The 13,242-nt window shown below is 31.0% G+C and overlaps 2 protein-coding genes across 7 annotated transcripts in view; both read right to left on the bottom strand.

Moving 5' to 3' along the window:
• Positions 1 to 7: 7 nt before the first annotated feature.
• On the bottom strand, positions 8 to 6,413 carry LOC128390104 (E3 SUMO-protein ligase PIAS2-like). Of its 5 annotated transcripts, XM_053349775.1 has the most exons (11): positions 6,175 to 6,413; positions 5,688 to 5,882; positions 4,865 to 5,225; positions 4,470 to 4,771; positions 4,129 to 4,372; positions 3,792 to 4,026; positions 3,546 to 3,700; positions 3,037 to 3,442; positions 2,375 to 2,634; positions 2,216 to 2,274; positions 8 to 752 (listed from the first exon to the last, which is right to left on the bottom strand). In XM_053349775.1, the coding sequence occupies exons 2-11, from the start codon at positions 5,721 to 5,723 to the stop codon at positions 672 to 674; spliced, it is 2,139 nt and encodes a 712-aa protein (XP_053205750.1). In that variant the 5' UTR covers positions 5,724 to 5,882; positions 6,175 to 6,413; the 3' UTR covers positions 8 to 671. The 5 variants fall into 5 exon arrangements, with proteins under 5 accessions (XP_053205750.1, XP_053205747.1, XP_053205746.1 ...); XM_053349772.1 differs by having other exon boundaries at positions 2,375 to 2,631; positions 4,470 to 5,225; XM_053349771.1 differs by having other exon boundaries at positions 4,470 to 5,225.
• A 1,115-nt stretch (positions 6,414 to 7,528) lies between these two features.
• LOC128390103 (maltase A2-like) overlaps positions 7,529 to 13,242 on the bottom strand; it is a 102,850-nt gene continuing 97,136 nt past the window's right edge. For both annotated transcript variants that reach the window (XM_053349768.1, XM_053349769.1), the window contains 3 exons: positions 9,649 to 10,443; positions 8,049 to 8,546; positions 7,529 to 7,840 (listed from right to left, as the gene is read on the bottom strand). In XM_053349768.1, the coding sequence (XP_053205743.1) occupies positions 8,070 to 8,546; positions 9,649 to 10,443 (1,272 nt within the window). In that variant the 3' untranslated portion in view covers positions 7,529 to 7,840; positions 8,049 to 8,069. The remainder of the gene's footprint in view (positions 7,841 to 8,048; positions 8,547 to 9,648; positions 10,444 to 13,242) is intronic.

Below are 13,242 nucleotides of genomic sequence, written 5' to 3' on the forward strand. Positions count from 1 at the left end.
TTGAATATAATTTGTCAATGATATTTATTTGCTGAACTTTTTAAACTTTGGTTGATTCAGAACCAGCTTAATTGTAACAATAAAGCTAAATCTAATTGTTGTGTATATAAAAAAAAGGTTGACTCAATAGAGACCAACAGAAAAACAATTAGGTCATTAATAATTTGCTTAATTTAGTTTATATTAATTTAATTCTCTACCGTATGAAGGTAAAGACGAATTAAATTATTGATTGTGAGTTTAAAAAATTGATCAAAATCAATAATTAGAATTGTGTATATGTGAGATTCTGTAGAAGGGGATATTTAGAATCAAAAGAAAAGTAGACAATTAAGTTTAATTGTGCCCGATGGTTAATTTTGGCTGATCATGTTGAAGATTAAAAGCTAATTCAATGATCCAGTAGATACAATTTAGATGGTGGTGATAAATTGCTCTCCCAATTAATCATTGTGCGAAAATTAAGAAAATTAATCAAATGATTAGCTTAATCACTCTCCTTACATTTCCAAATAATGTTATCATGATCAACGGGTAGCAGAGGAGATAATTAATCAATTCGAGCTCGTTGATATGGCAAAAAATTAGATGATCAAGAAGATGAAGATGAAGATGATACAATGATGGAGTATGAATCAGTCAAATTGTTGTTTAAATTCATTCATCGATAGTCAATCTAATGAAATTAATTCAGGACCAGAATCTGATGCTTGTCGATTTCCCGAAGATGAACTATTTCTGTACGAAGTTAACTGTAAATAGAGAGAGAGAGAAAAAAGTAAATCAATTAATTTTTTCATCTAAATAACAAAACGAAACAAACAATTAATATCTAAATTAAATCAATACAAGAAAATGAAAACAATTGATACAAGTAAACAACACAAAAAGAGATTCAATTTGATTTATAATCAAAAGTTTGGTGTTGATTGTTCATCAGATTAATTGTATTGTTTGATCAGTAATTAACTTGATTGATAAACGAAGGGGGAAAAATGTATCCCAACAATCAATTAGTTGATTTTTTCCTCCATTGAGAAAACAAAATAAAAAGTCAAATTGTTCATTCATTATTATCAATGATGAGAAAAGTTTATTTTAATTGTTGCATAAAACTATTTAATCAACTTCAACAATGAGAGCAAATCAATTGGACCTTCAGCAGAATGATAATGTTATCTTCAAGTAGGAATATTAATCATCTTAATTGCGAACAACAAAAACAAAGAATCAATTGAATCAAATTAATTGGTTATATTGATTAGTAGCCGTAGATGAAAATCAAGATATTACAAGTTTATTAATCATGTAACTTGTTATTGGTCTGATTGGTTTATTGTTAGAAATTTAATTTCGCACAATCAATTGAAAGCTTAATCATTCAGTGAGTATTTCTTTCAATTATTTAATCAGTTAATTAATTAACGATTAACTAATTGAAGCTAAAGAGAGAGCCCAAGTCTCGAACCAATTGGTTGGCCTTTCAATCAAAGTCTCCGAAAGATCATTTCAATGAACGATTTAAGAGCCAAATTCACCAGGAAATTCAAAGGAAGATCATGATAATTACATGACCAAACTCTTGATGGAAAAAAAGAAAAATAAGAAAATAGAGAAACCAAATCACGACGGTTTGCACAAATTAATCAATTAAGAGATTTACTATCAATGTAATTGTAAAGACGTTGTACGATTTAACAATTAGCTAAACAATTTAACAGAGTAAGCCAATGGTTGGCATGGAAAAGCAAAAAACAAAAGCCAAAGAGACTAGTAAACAACGAGAAGACATTGAGAGTTGAGAGACATTGAATGGATTAACATTAAACTCTATTTATAAATTTGAGTTCATAATTGATTAATTAACTTAAACGAATATCTATTAATAATTGAAGGATGAATAAAATTGTGTGCGCATGAAAAGATACCACTGATAGAGAGGGTTAATAATTGTGATGATGGTAAAAAATCAACACAAATACGCAATAGAAAACAAATGAACACATTGTAGACTTGAGATTTTGTATGGTAGGGAAGCTAAAACGATTCAACAATTAATTTACTTCACTATGATAGTATGTAGACACTGTTTAAAAAAAGAATCACCATTTTATGATAAGACTTTTGTTGTTATCTGATGATGAAAGATTCAATTGTTGGAATGGAAGTGTGAATGAAACATTTAACATGAATTCAGTTGATGTTGAATACTCACATCTCTTGAAATATCACCATTGTACATTGAATGATTATGACCATGGTAAACATCATAGTCTGTATTGGAAAATTGATCGAAGAGAGAGAGAGAGAGAGAGAGAGATTCAATCAATTGAGTAAATAAACAGAGGATGAAGAAAATGGAAAATGGACTCACTTGAATAAGACATTGGATGGGAATTAGTGTTTGAAAGGACGTAATCGTATGGGCCTGAGTATGATTTAGATGCGTTCGAAGGATAAAAAGGAGGTGCATTTGGATTGAGAATGGGCATCCCTGGGTAGGACGAAGGTACGTCTATGTTTGATCGAGAATGGTAAGGTAATCCTCCAAGGGATATTCTCCCTCTTGTTCCCATTGAGGGTGGACCTGAATTCGTGGTAAGAGGACCAGCGAGTGGATTGATTCCTGATCTACTTTTGTTACAATGGAAAGATTGAAAATCGGTGAAAATATAACATGGAACATGAATGGAGGCGCAAACGAGATGAACACGAAGAAATACCAATGTGAATCGAAAAGGAGAAGAAGAAAAGAAAAGAGAGAAATAGAAAAAATATTTAAAAACTTTGTAAAATACAATATTTTATTCAACATTGCTTTCGCGGGGAATGACGGTGATTTTTGGATATAAATGGAAAACAAATGAAATTCAGTAAAATTATATGGGATTCGGTGGGGAGGATGAAGATAAGGTAAGAAAAAGCATGAGGAAATTATAACTTTGAACTTTATGTTTATGATGAATCTTTTTTTTTCAAAGAAAACTTGAATTATTAATCTACTAGAACTAAACTACTGAGATACCCGCTAAATACCTGGTATTATTTGCTGGAGCGTAGCACGGAATGGTATTGTGTGAGGTGTCCATCATCGTTCGTGAACTACTTGAGGCATCTAAGGCATGGGGTAAGTTTGAGGAAACTGATGATCCTGATGATGAATCAGGCGATGGTAATGAAATATTAGGTGTGGTGTCTGAAGAGTTGCTTGATCCAGAAGAAATGATCGGCGTTGTTTGACCCATGTGGGTACTTTTTGATGTACGAGATGAATTTTCGTTGTCATTGTTTATAACACTATTTTCATTATCTTCTTCAGTGTCTTCATCGTCTTCATTGTCATCATCATTATCGTCATCATCATCACCATCATCTTCATCATCACTATCAAGAGTAATAATTTCAATTTCTGATTTAGTCTTTTTAGGCTGAGGTGACATTGCTAAAGAAAAAAAGAAGACAATATAAAAAAAACCAAAATTATTATTACAGAAAATCATAAATATTAATAATTACTATCTTTAAATCAGATAATTAAGACTCACGTTCTTCTTTAGTTCTCTTGTGAACATGATTTACACTACTAAGGGTTTCACATTTTAACTCTTTCTTAGGTAATAATGGTGTCCATGTACCATCTTCATGGAATTGAACTTCTGTACAATCAACGGGCGCTTGACTTATGATTTCAGTGAATAACCTGATCAAAGAGATAGAGATGATAAGTAAATACAACAATTGATATAATAAAGTAGACAGATATTGTGATGGAAGGTGAACTATGATCTTACCCATCTATGACTAAATGCTGGAACAAAGCACTTTTATCACAAACTGGACAGACCCAAGTTGGTTTCTTTTCGTTCATTTGTAGATATAATAAACCATCGAAACACTGTATATGTGTACAGGTCATCGCTCTACAGGGTATTTGAATTCGCATTTTACCAAGTGGACAAAGAAGTGACCCACGTAATATCATTGTTGCAATTTCTGAATCTGGATCTTGTGCTAACTTTTCTTTGACTGTAAACAGAGAGAAACATACAAATCATATTAATATAAATATAACATTAAAAGAAATTAGAAAATAAAACCAAAAATTGACTGAGAAAAGTTGAAACATACTCATTGCACGGGTATATTCACAGTTTCGAACTCCTTTGGATTTTATCCTTTGTAGTAAATGATTGGCGATAAGTCGCCTTGTAAGGAAAACACCAACAGCATAGCCTCTACTATATTCTGATGATGCCCAAGATAAAGATAGTTGGTTCGTAGCAGTCGGTGATATCCTACACAATTGGGTAATATTAACCGGCCTACTTGGTCTTTTGGGCTCAACTCCAGGTTTGTTTGTTGCCAAGGGATTCTGGTTAAATATAGAAAGAGGAGAGAGAGAGAGAGAATGTGTTTATGAGTGAGTTAAAATTGTATCAAAAGTATGATCACTTAAATAATGGACTTACAGGAAGTGGACAAATTTTATCATTAACTTTAACACAAATATTTGGAGGAAAATTATCATCTTGTTCACAACTTGTCTCGAGTAGACAGAATCTCATTTGAATCTGTACACCAAATTCAGGTCTTCCATCTTGATTTACATCACGAGATAGTGAAACATCATTCGCTTGTTGAGGTGTCAAATGGAAACTGAAAGTACTCTCCTGGTATCTAGAATTAGGGTTTGGCATTAGGGTTGCTGGCTTTAAAAGTTCACCGAGAACATCAAAGAAAGGCAGGACTTTAAACTTTACATCGGCCAGAACTGGATAAGGCAAAGGTAAAGAGGAAATGTAAGGTTTAGAGTTGGATGGAGATGAGGCTGAGAAATCAAATGCTCCTAAACTCCGTGGCATACTTGAATAATAATCACCCGGTAAACTGGAGTTTAGTAAATTGGCTGCATTTGAGGCTCCTCTACTTGGACCTCCTGGAGTAACACTGAGAGAAAGTCCATTGTTTATAGATGAAGATGACACTTTAGAAGCTGAACTACTTCCATAACAGCTAATATCTGATCCTTGAGAGTCTGAATTGTTGCAGGAGAACCTTTGTCGGTGAAGCTCTCGAATCTTATTTTGAACAGAGAGGGTTAAATTTCCTTTTTGTAATAAACTAATTGCTCGAGCTTGTAATTCGTGCTTTTTACCACTACGATTTTTTTGAGCAAATCCAAGTAACATTTGAAGCTCAGCGACACGGAAACTCATGACCTGAGTCTAAAGCGAAATAAAGCGGAACAAGAAGAAAAAATTTTACATTAAGAAAGGAATGAAAGAAAGAAGGAAAAACAGAAAGAAAGGTTATAAAAGAAAGAGAAAAATTTGGTTAAAAAAACATCATCAGAAGAAGAGAGAGAGAGAGAGAGAGAGAGAGAAAGAAAGAAAGATAGACAGACAGAAAAGAAAAGAAGAAAAAACTAAAAAGTGGGTGAGACTAAAATCTCATAAGAAAACCACAAAGAAATTTATGGTATCGAATCTCTGGGAAAATTCAAAATAAGATTAGACTGCGAGAGAAAATTACCTTCAATTTCCTTGAACTGAATTGTATAAACAGAAGAATAATTAAAATAAAAAAGAAATAAAATATTCCAATAGATAAATGTAACAACTAAAAGATTGAGAGAGACTGATGATTTCTATTATTATATGAATAGATTGAAGGATAAGTTCACTTACTTTAAGCTCTTGGATTAAACTTGGATCTGAAGACATGGTCGTTCAATTAACCAACCAATGAGAAACAATTGATCGCAAATAATGGATTAAGGGGATAATCGAGTTTATCTCGGTTAGATTTTTAAAGCATGGCCAAAGTAATTAAATTTAATCACAATCATCAAGAAAAATTTGACGCATAGAAAATTGAATCACCTTCAATACGAAAAAAAAGAAAACAAAATTCTGCGCATGAGCAAAAAATCTGAAAACGAAAAGCGCCAAATTCAAATAGTGAGGAAAAAGATTTTTTTTCTTCTCTATCAACAGAAACGAAGTAAAAATTATTTAAAAACTCTTAAAGATATTGATAATTGTTGGAAATTTATTTTTACAAATAAGAATACATATTGATTTATGTTTACAAGAGAAAGAAGAAGAAGAAGATCTTGTCAATAATTTTCTAAAGAAGAAAATAATTTTAATTGTTGTTGAATGTTGAACTTACCTCGAAAATCAAATGCTGAAGAAAATGACATTCGATTATGATTTGAGAGAGGAAAAAATTGTTTCGTTCTGTTAGTTTACTTTTTTTTTATTCCTTCTCAACTCGAGGAAGAAGAGAAAATGAAATGAAATTAAAATAAATTGATTTAAATTCAACCTTGATTCAATTTAGAAGGCGAGGTTGCTACAATTATAATCGATGATGATTTTGTTCAGGATTGTAAGAACTTCATACTTCTTTACATTCCATATACACATAGTAATTAAATATGGCGATGTCCAGAAGTATGTGTTCTAATCAATCGAATGTGATAATTATCATGTTAAATGGTAGAACAGAGAAAGAAGAAAATGTTTGACAATTAAAAGAAAAAAGAGTAAAAAAAAAAGTTTTGAGTACCTAAAATGATGGATTAGGATTAAGCCGAATGACGATCACAAATATTGGATTGTAAATGAATTTAACATTTTACAGTTGGAACGTTGAATGTTGGTAACAATTGACAATTCATAAAGTTGAGAAAATTGTATTTATATTGAAAACGATTCACTTGCTCACTCTTTCTCTCTTTCTCTCTCACCATCATCATCTTCATCTTCATCTTGATCATCTTTTGCTCCCTTTTCACCCCCTCTCAAGACACCAACAACATCCTTTAAAACTTAATGGGTGAATCAATGTAACTTAAAGACGATGATGAAGATGATGTTAATGATGAAGAAACTATGGAAGATAAGATGACGAGACCTTTACATTTCCTTTGAGAGAGAGAGAGAGAGAGAGAGAGAGAGAGAGAGAGACTGAGATGAAGATGAGACTTCATGGGATGAAGAAGATGAAGATGCTCTCACATTTCTCATTCATATTCTAATTTTAAGACATCTGGCCTTTTGCGAGCCTTTTTGGAAACTGGCCAACAACAAACTGAAGAGAAAAAAAAAGATGAAGATGCTAAGAGATGAGGATGAAGATTCTAAAGATGATTTCGAGTTAAAAACAAAAATAAAAATAAAGACTCATCACTTTGTCTTCTTCTTCTTCTTTACTCAAGAGATGAACATAAATTCCCTCATCATCCTCATCCTCATCCTCATCATTTACGAGACTAAAAATATCTTCACCATCCTCATCCCTTAGCATCCTCATCTTCCGCCTCCTCCTAATCCATCCTTCTAATAACATCATTTTGTTTCATCTTAATTTTCAAAATCCTCTTTTTAATTGTTGTTCACTTTTAATGTAATCAAATCAATTCTAATCAATAAAATTATCAACAATTATCTTAATAGTCGTTGATCAATCCGAATCTTGTTAAAAATGTTCCAAGACTCCGAGCCATTGTGATTATGTTTAGTTGTCTCAGTTAATTAACACAATTAAATAAGTTAAATTATTAATTGTTTTATTTTTCATTTCTAAACAATAAGATTTAACATAATTACAATTAACTTGAAGGCACTAAACAATAAATTTTATGTTTACAATTTACAAAGCAAAAATGTTTCATTGTTCATTTTTTTTATCTTACAATTTGAATTGAAAATGTATTACAATTGGTGATTAGTTTACAATCAAGTAAATTGACAATTTAATCAGCGACAATCATTCATAAAATTTTGCTGATTAGTTGATCAATCATTTATCTGGTCACTTGATTAATCAGAATCTATTAGAATAAAAATAAATCACATTAAATTACCGCGAAAATTTGAAAAGCAAAAAGTTTTTAAATTCCTTCAGGAAAAGGATATTCAAAGTACCATTTCCGGTACATAATAAATAGATTAGTATTTACAGAGAATTAGAATTTAACAACTTTTTATGTACATAAATTTAAATTCGAATTTTGGACAAAAATTCTAAAATCGATTTACCTGATTAGTTAATCATTTCTTTTATTCCATTTCGGCAATTAAAGCCTCCCCTGGTTCTAAGTTTAAAGATCTTAAATAGAGAAAATCTTGAATTCTCTTTGGATTAGATGTAATTTTAATTGTTCCAAAGTGAAATTTATCGGTAAAATCTTTTATTCGACCAATGGTTCCAATATTTGCGAAAAGTACAAATCGATGTCTCAAAATGGTTCCAGTGACCATTGTCCGAGTAAAGTATCGCTCAAGGGCAAGAAAACCTTCATTAACATAATGGAATAAATAATTTCCCTGTTTCTCCGTCCACCCTGACCTTAAATTATATTGACGAAAACCAATTAACTGTTGAAGACGATTAATTGTCTCAGACTCTCGTTGAATATTATTCAATAGATAATTTGAATTAACCGGAAGCCAAGGATGAGATAAATTTCCACTGGAAAAGTTTCCATTCAATTCTGATGTCCAAGGGATTGGACACAATTGACCAGCTCGATATTCCTGAACGAAATACAAAAACAAAACAATTAAAACCATTGAAAAATTTTCCATCACAATTAACAGAGAATCATCTAAATTAAGACCATAATTAAACGATGATAATCTCATGAGCTCATTGACCTCAGCTAAATTCAAGCCAACGATAAGTTACCAAAATAGTTTCAAAGAAAATACAATAACAAGTATCATAAGTGAAAAGTTTTCGGAAACTTTTTTTTCAGGATAATTAACCATTTACACCATAATTGATAATATTTTCATCCTTGAATTGTAATCAATTCAATTCACAATCACCCACACATCTCAATCTATCAAACTAATTAAAAGTTGAAAAGAAATCAACTACAATTCTCTGATCATTTAGCTTTAACAATTAGATTCTTTCTCAATACTTTTCGATTCTTAGTTAACGCTAAAGTCTAAATCTAACAGTAAATGATGAGAAAATATAACAAAGTCCTTTGAGAGAAAGTTTCAAAGATAAGATGAAGATGAAGATGAAGATGATAAACAAAAGGATGAAAAGATGAGATTGAATTGATGATGATATAAATAATAATATGATCCACATTGTTATTTAGCTCTGATTCTATCAGTAACCAAGATCTGATTCTAACCTTAAATTAATGACCTTTCAAAGTTACAATGAAACTGTTTCTTTCTCAGCTCAAAAATAACAGAAAAAGACAAAGAAGATTATGTTGATCATCATCATCATCATGTTCATCATCATCTTAAATCTTAACATGATGACTTATTGTAAATTAGAGAGAACGATAAAAGAAAAAGTTCTGAAACTTTTTTCTTCTTCTTCTATTTGATCAGAACTTTTTTTTTCTTCAAAATTGTTTATTCAATGAGAAAGAGAACAATTTTTTCATGATAACTTTTTTTTACGAAATGAGATCACATTGCATAAGCTTAGAACTATTTTGTGAGGAATGGAACTGAAAATTCACTTTTTCTCGAGCAAAAATTTGGAAAATTTTCTCATCATTTTTGTATTAGAATTCATTGGGTATGGGCCAATATCGATTAGAGATTTTTTATCGTTCATTGACTTGTTGTTGTTGTTGTTGATTCGATAGAAACTTTTTAGTACCTTTCCTGATACTGAGTCGATCGCATCAGTTAGACCAATTTCGTCGCCGTAAAAAAAGTTTATCGATCCAGGTAACATGACGAGTAGAAAGGTTGAAACTAATGTGTAATCTTTACCGACTCTTGTCGCTAAACGGGACTTGGTGACACTTCCGATTGACCAAAGGACCCAAGGGCGGCTTTTAGGTGTATTAAGGAAATACCCGTTAACTTGATCACGAATAATATCCGATGAATTGAGCTCAATTGTTAAGAAAATATTGACCAGATCAAAATAATAATATACATTTTTTTCATTATTATTAGTTGACCTAAATGGCGAGGATTTAATATGTTTCCTTGACCCTTTGATAACTTGATCATCCATTTGAATTGCCTCTGGAAATAAGTTATCATGATGATGAGGATGATGAAAATGATCTAATAATTGGTCAGCTCGAGCTGATCGAAGTCTTTCATTAATTATATCAAGAGATTGTCTATTGGCGAGTAAAATTTTCTCTCCTGGCCAAGAATGTGATCGAAATGAGGTTACATAAGAACGAACTGAGTCAAGAATTTCTAAAATCGCCTCAGGGTATTCAGGGTCAAGGTGAATTTCGTTAATATTTAACAGGTAAAACCCATCGATTCCATGTTGTAACCAGAATTGAAGGCAACTTATCATATTTGTCTGAACAATTGGGTTCGACCAGTTGAGATAAAAGTAACCACCGAACGGATAATGAGATAGATGATTATGATTATGATTAAGTTGATGAAGATGGTTCGTATCAACGACATTATGGACAATCGGCTGATGATGAGAAGAAAAGAGAAGACAAAATAGGACATGATGAAAAATTTAATTCGCAATAATAATGAACATGTAAAGACAATGAATTCTGACAAAGATAATGACAATTTTCTGCCAACCTGATTTTCTCTAATAATTGTATTCACATTTATCACCATCATATTCAGAATTATTATCGTTGTATATATTGTTATCATATATTTTTTTCTCTCTCACTATCTTAAGATATTCACAAGACTCTAGGATAATATTCATAATAATAATATGAGAAAAATCAGCAAAAATAATACAAGAAATATCTTCTGGGGATTCTGATTATTATTCTGGTTAAACATGAATATCAGCTAATTCTTATTCATATTAATATATATTATTGTCAAATATTATTTGCTTGATTCGATAATCTAATGATTACATCAACACCCACCAAGAAAGCCTCATGAGTGGACAAAAGAAACTATCATGATCACCATGAAAACTGATTTCGAGTGATACATTAATCCATATATTTTTCAACTCGAAAAGTTTTTCGAAAACTGTAATAATAGTAAAGTTTTTTTTCTCTCTCATGTTGTGTATTAGTTGACAATGGAACTTCAAATATTGTTTATATTCAGTTAATTGTCAGAAAGAAATCAAATTTTCGGTTCATTTTTCTTTCTGAACCAGAATTTTTCAAGGAAAAATCAGAGTTATCACAATCAAGAGAATTGATCCATAAAGATTGCTCTGATTCTGAATGAATCAATTCTTATATATTTCGTATAATATCACAGGCACCACGCCTTTACCATGTTGCTCTCGAAAATTTCAACTTTCAACCTTATGTTTACGCCTTCGTTTCTCAATTGTTACCATGATTATATGTTTAGAATTTGAATTAATCAAATAAGGTCACTCGAATTATTTACTTTCCGTTACGACGGGTTAAAGGTTTCGATCGGATATTCAGTAATTATTCATGTTGAATTATGAATCTTCCGTTATATCACTGATTCTATCAATAACTTAGATCCATTTTCTTCAAAAATTAATATCAGACATTGATGAATGAACGATATTATTTTGATTCCAATCATATGATATCTAATCTTTTCCCTGTTGATCATGACGATTACCCCCCAATAACTGAATAAATGGATTGAATAATTTTTCTCATAGTTTGAAATTATTGATGAAAAATTGTTTACTCGATAAAAGTTATACTCGGAAATGGAGTTGATAAGTGAACCATATACACACACACACAGGAAATATCTTAGATTTCCTTCAATTCCTTGACCAATTCAGATTATTGATTATTGTGATAATTTTTTCCTTAGAAATGACTGACCAATGGTCACCATTATTATTTGGTGTTACTCTTTTGTTGCTCATACAATTTTCTTTCTAAAGAATAATCGAAAGACAAGTAACGAGAGAGAATAAGATGATGATGATGATAAGAGATCGAAAGTAAGATGTACACATCACAAAGAAAGAAAGAAAGAAAGAAAGAAGAAAGAGACAGAGAGAAATGGAAGATAATGATGATGAGAAGTGTTTTTACCCTTTCAACTGAGAATTACTGATGGAACCAATCAAAATCTCATCTACTCATTCTCATCTTTGTGATGAAATAATTTTCTCTGTCCAGAAGATGAAGACCAACGATTTCTTCAAATATCATCAACCCTTTTTCTAGCTTGACCATTGGATCAATCAACTAACAATTTAATTTGTTTTCCTTCATCATTAAGCCCGAGAAATGATAATTCTCTTTCAATATGATGACCATGATGATGGTCTTTTCTCCATTAACAAGCTATCATCTCTTATCATCATTTCTAATCGTTTTTTCATATTAATATTATTACTAATCAATTCCCTGTTTGCTTATTTATCGCCAAAAAACTCATAACAATTACTGAATCAACTGAGTCAGTAAACCAACAGTGATCAATATAATAATTTCCCTTAATTACTGTTATCAAATCACAAATTATAACTACGATAATTGGACAATTATAAAAGGTCTGATTTTAAAACGAGCTCCTTATAACCAGAATAATTTATTGGAATCAGAATCATGGTGTCAATTTATATTCTAGATTCATACTGGTCATCATATGGTCAACTGAATCAATAGATGAGATAGAAATTAAAAGACAACGTTTATCAATAAATTTCAAGAGGTTCCATTGGAATTGAATCAATCCATGATAAACAAAAGGTTCGAAGATGAAGATGAGTAATCAATTGATGGTCGATTAGATACTGGATGAAGCGCAAAAGTTTCCATCCCAATATCAGAATAGGAAGATAACTCATTGAACTTATATTCTGTTTCCTTTTACTTTTATTTTTCGCTTTTTTTGTTCCTCAAGTATTTCAGTTTCCTAAATAGATTCTCATTAAATAAACCATCACTATTATCTTGATGGTGGTGATCATCATCATCATCATCATCATCTCCTCAGGATAACATGATAAGCAGAGGTAAAGAATGATAATAAAAACAATGAGGAGTCAAGAAGAAAAAAAAAGTCTCTCTCACCTTTAGGCAATTAACCCGAGTCAAAATGTTGATTAAATAGTAACTGTTAAGGTTAAAGGGTAACATTGGAAGGGGAAAACAATTACAATCAACTGACATTTAAAAGAGGTTTAAAATTGAACCAATTAATTGATGTGATAACGATTAAACTAATTGTACCGAGAGAGATTCATTTGAATCATATTGAAATCTCATGTTAACCGAAAAACTTTTCGTGTTTATTTTACTTTGTTTACCTTTTTTTACTTTCCTGTTTTTTTTAC

This window comes from Panonychus citri, unplaced genomic scaffold (assembly GCF_014898815.1).
Source record: "Panonychus citri isolate SS breed McGregor unplaced genomic scaffold, ASM1489881v1 Contig00115, whole genome shotgun sequence".
NCBI classification, from domain to species: Eukaryota; Metazoa; Arthropoda; class Arachnida; order Trombidiformes; family Tetranychidae; genus Panonychus; species Panonychus citri.

Coding starts and splice junctions, on each gene's coding strand:
- LOC128390104 (XM_053349771.1), bottom strand. CDS start 5,723: ATGTCTTCAGATCCAAGTTTAATCCAAGAGCTTAAA. Junction 4,373..4,469: donor ATAAAATTTGTCCACTTCCT/GTAAGTCCATTA, acceptor ATATTTAACCAG/AATCCCTTGGCAACAAACAA. Junction 4,027..4,128: donor TGAATATACCCGTGCAATGA/GTATGTTTCAAC, acceptor CTCTGTTTACAG/TCAAAGAAAAGTTAGCACAA.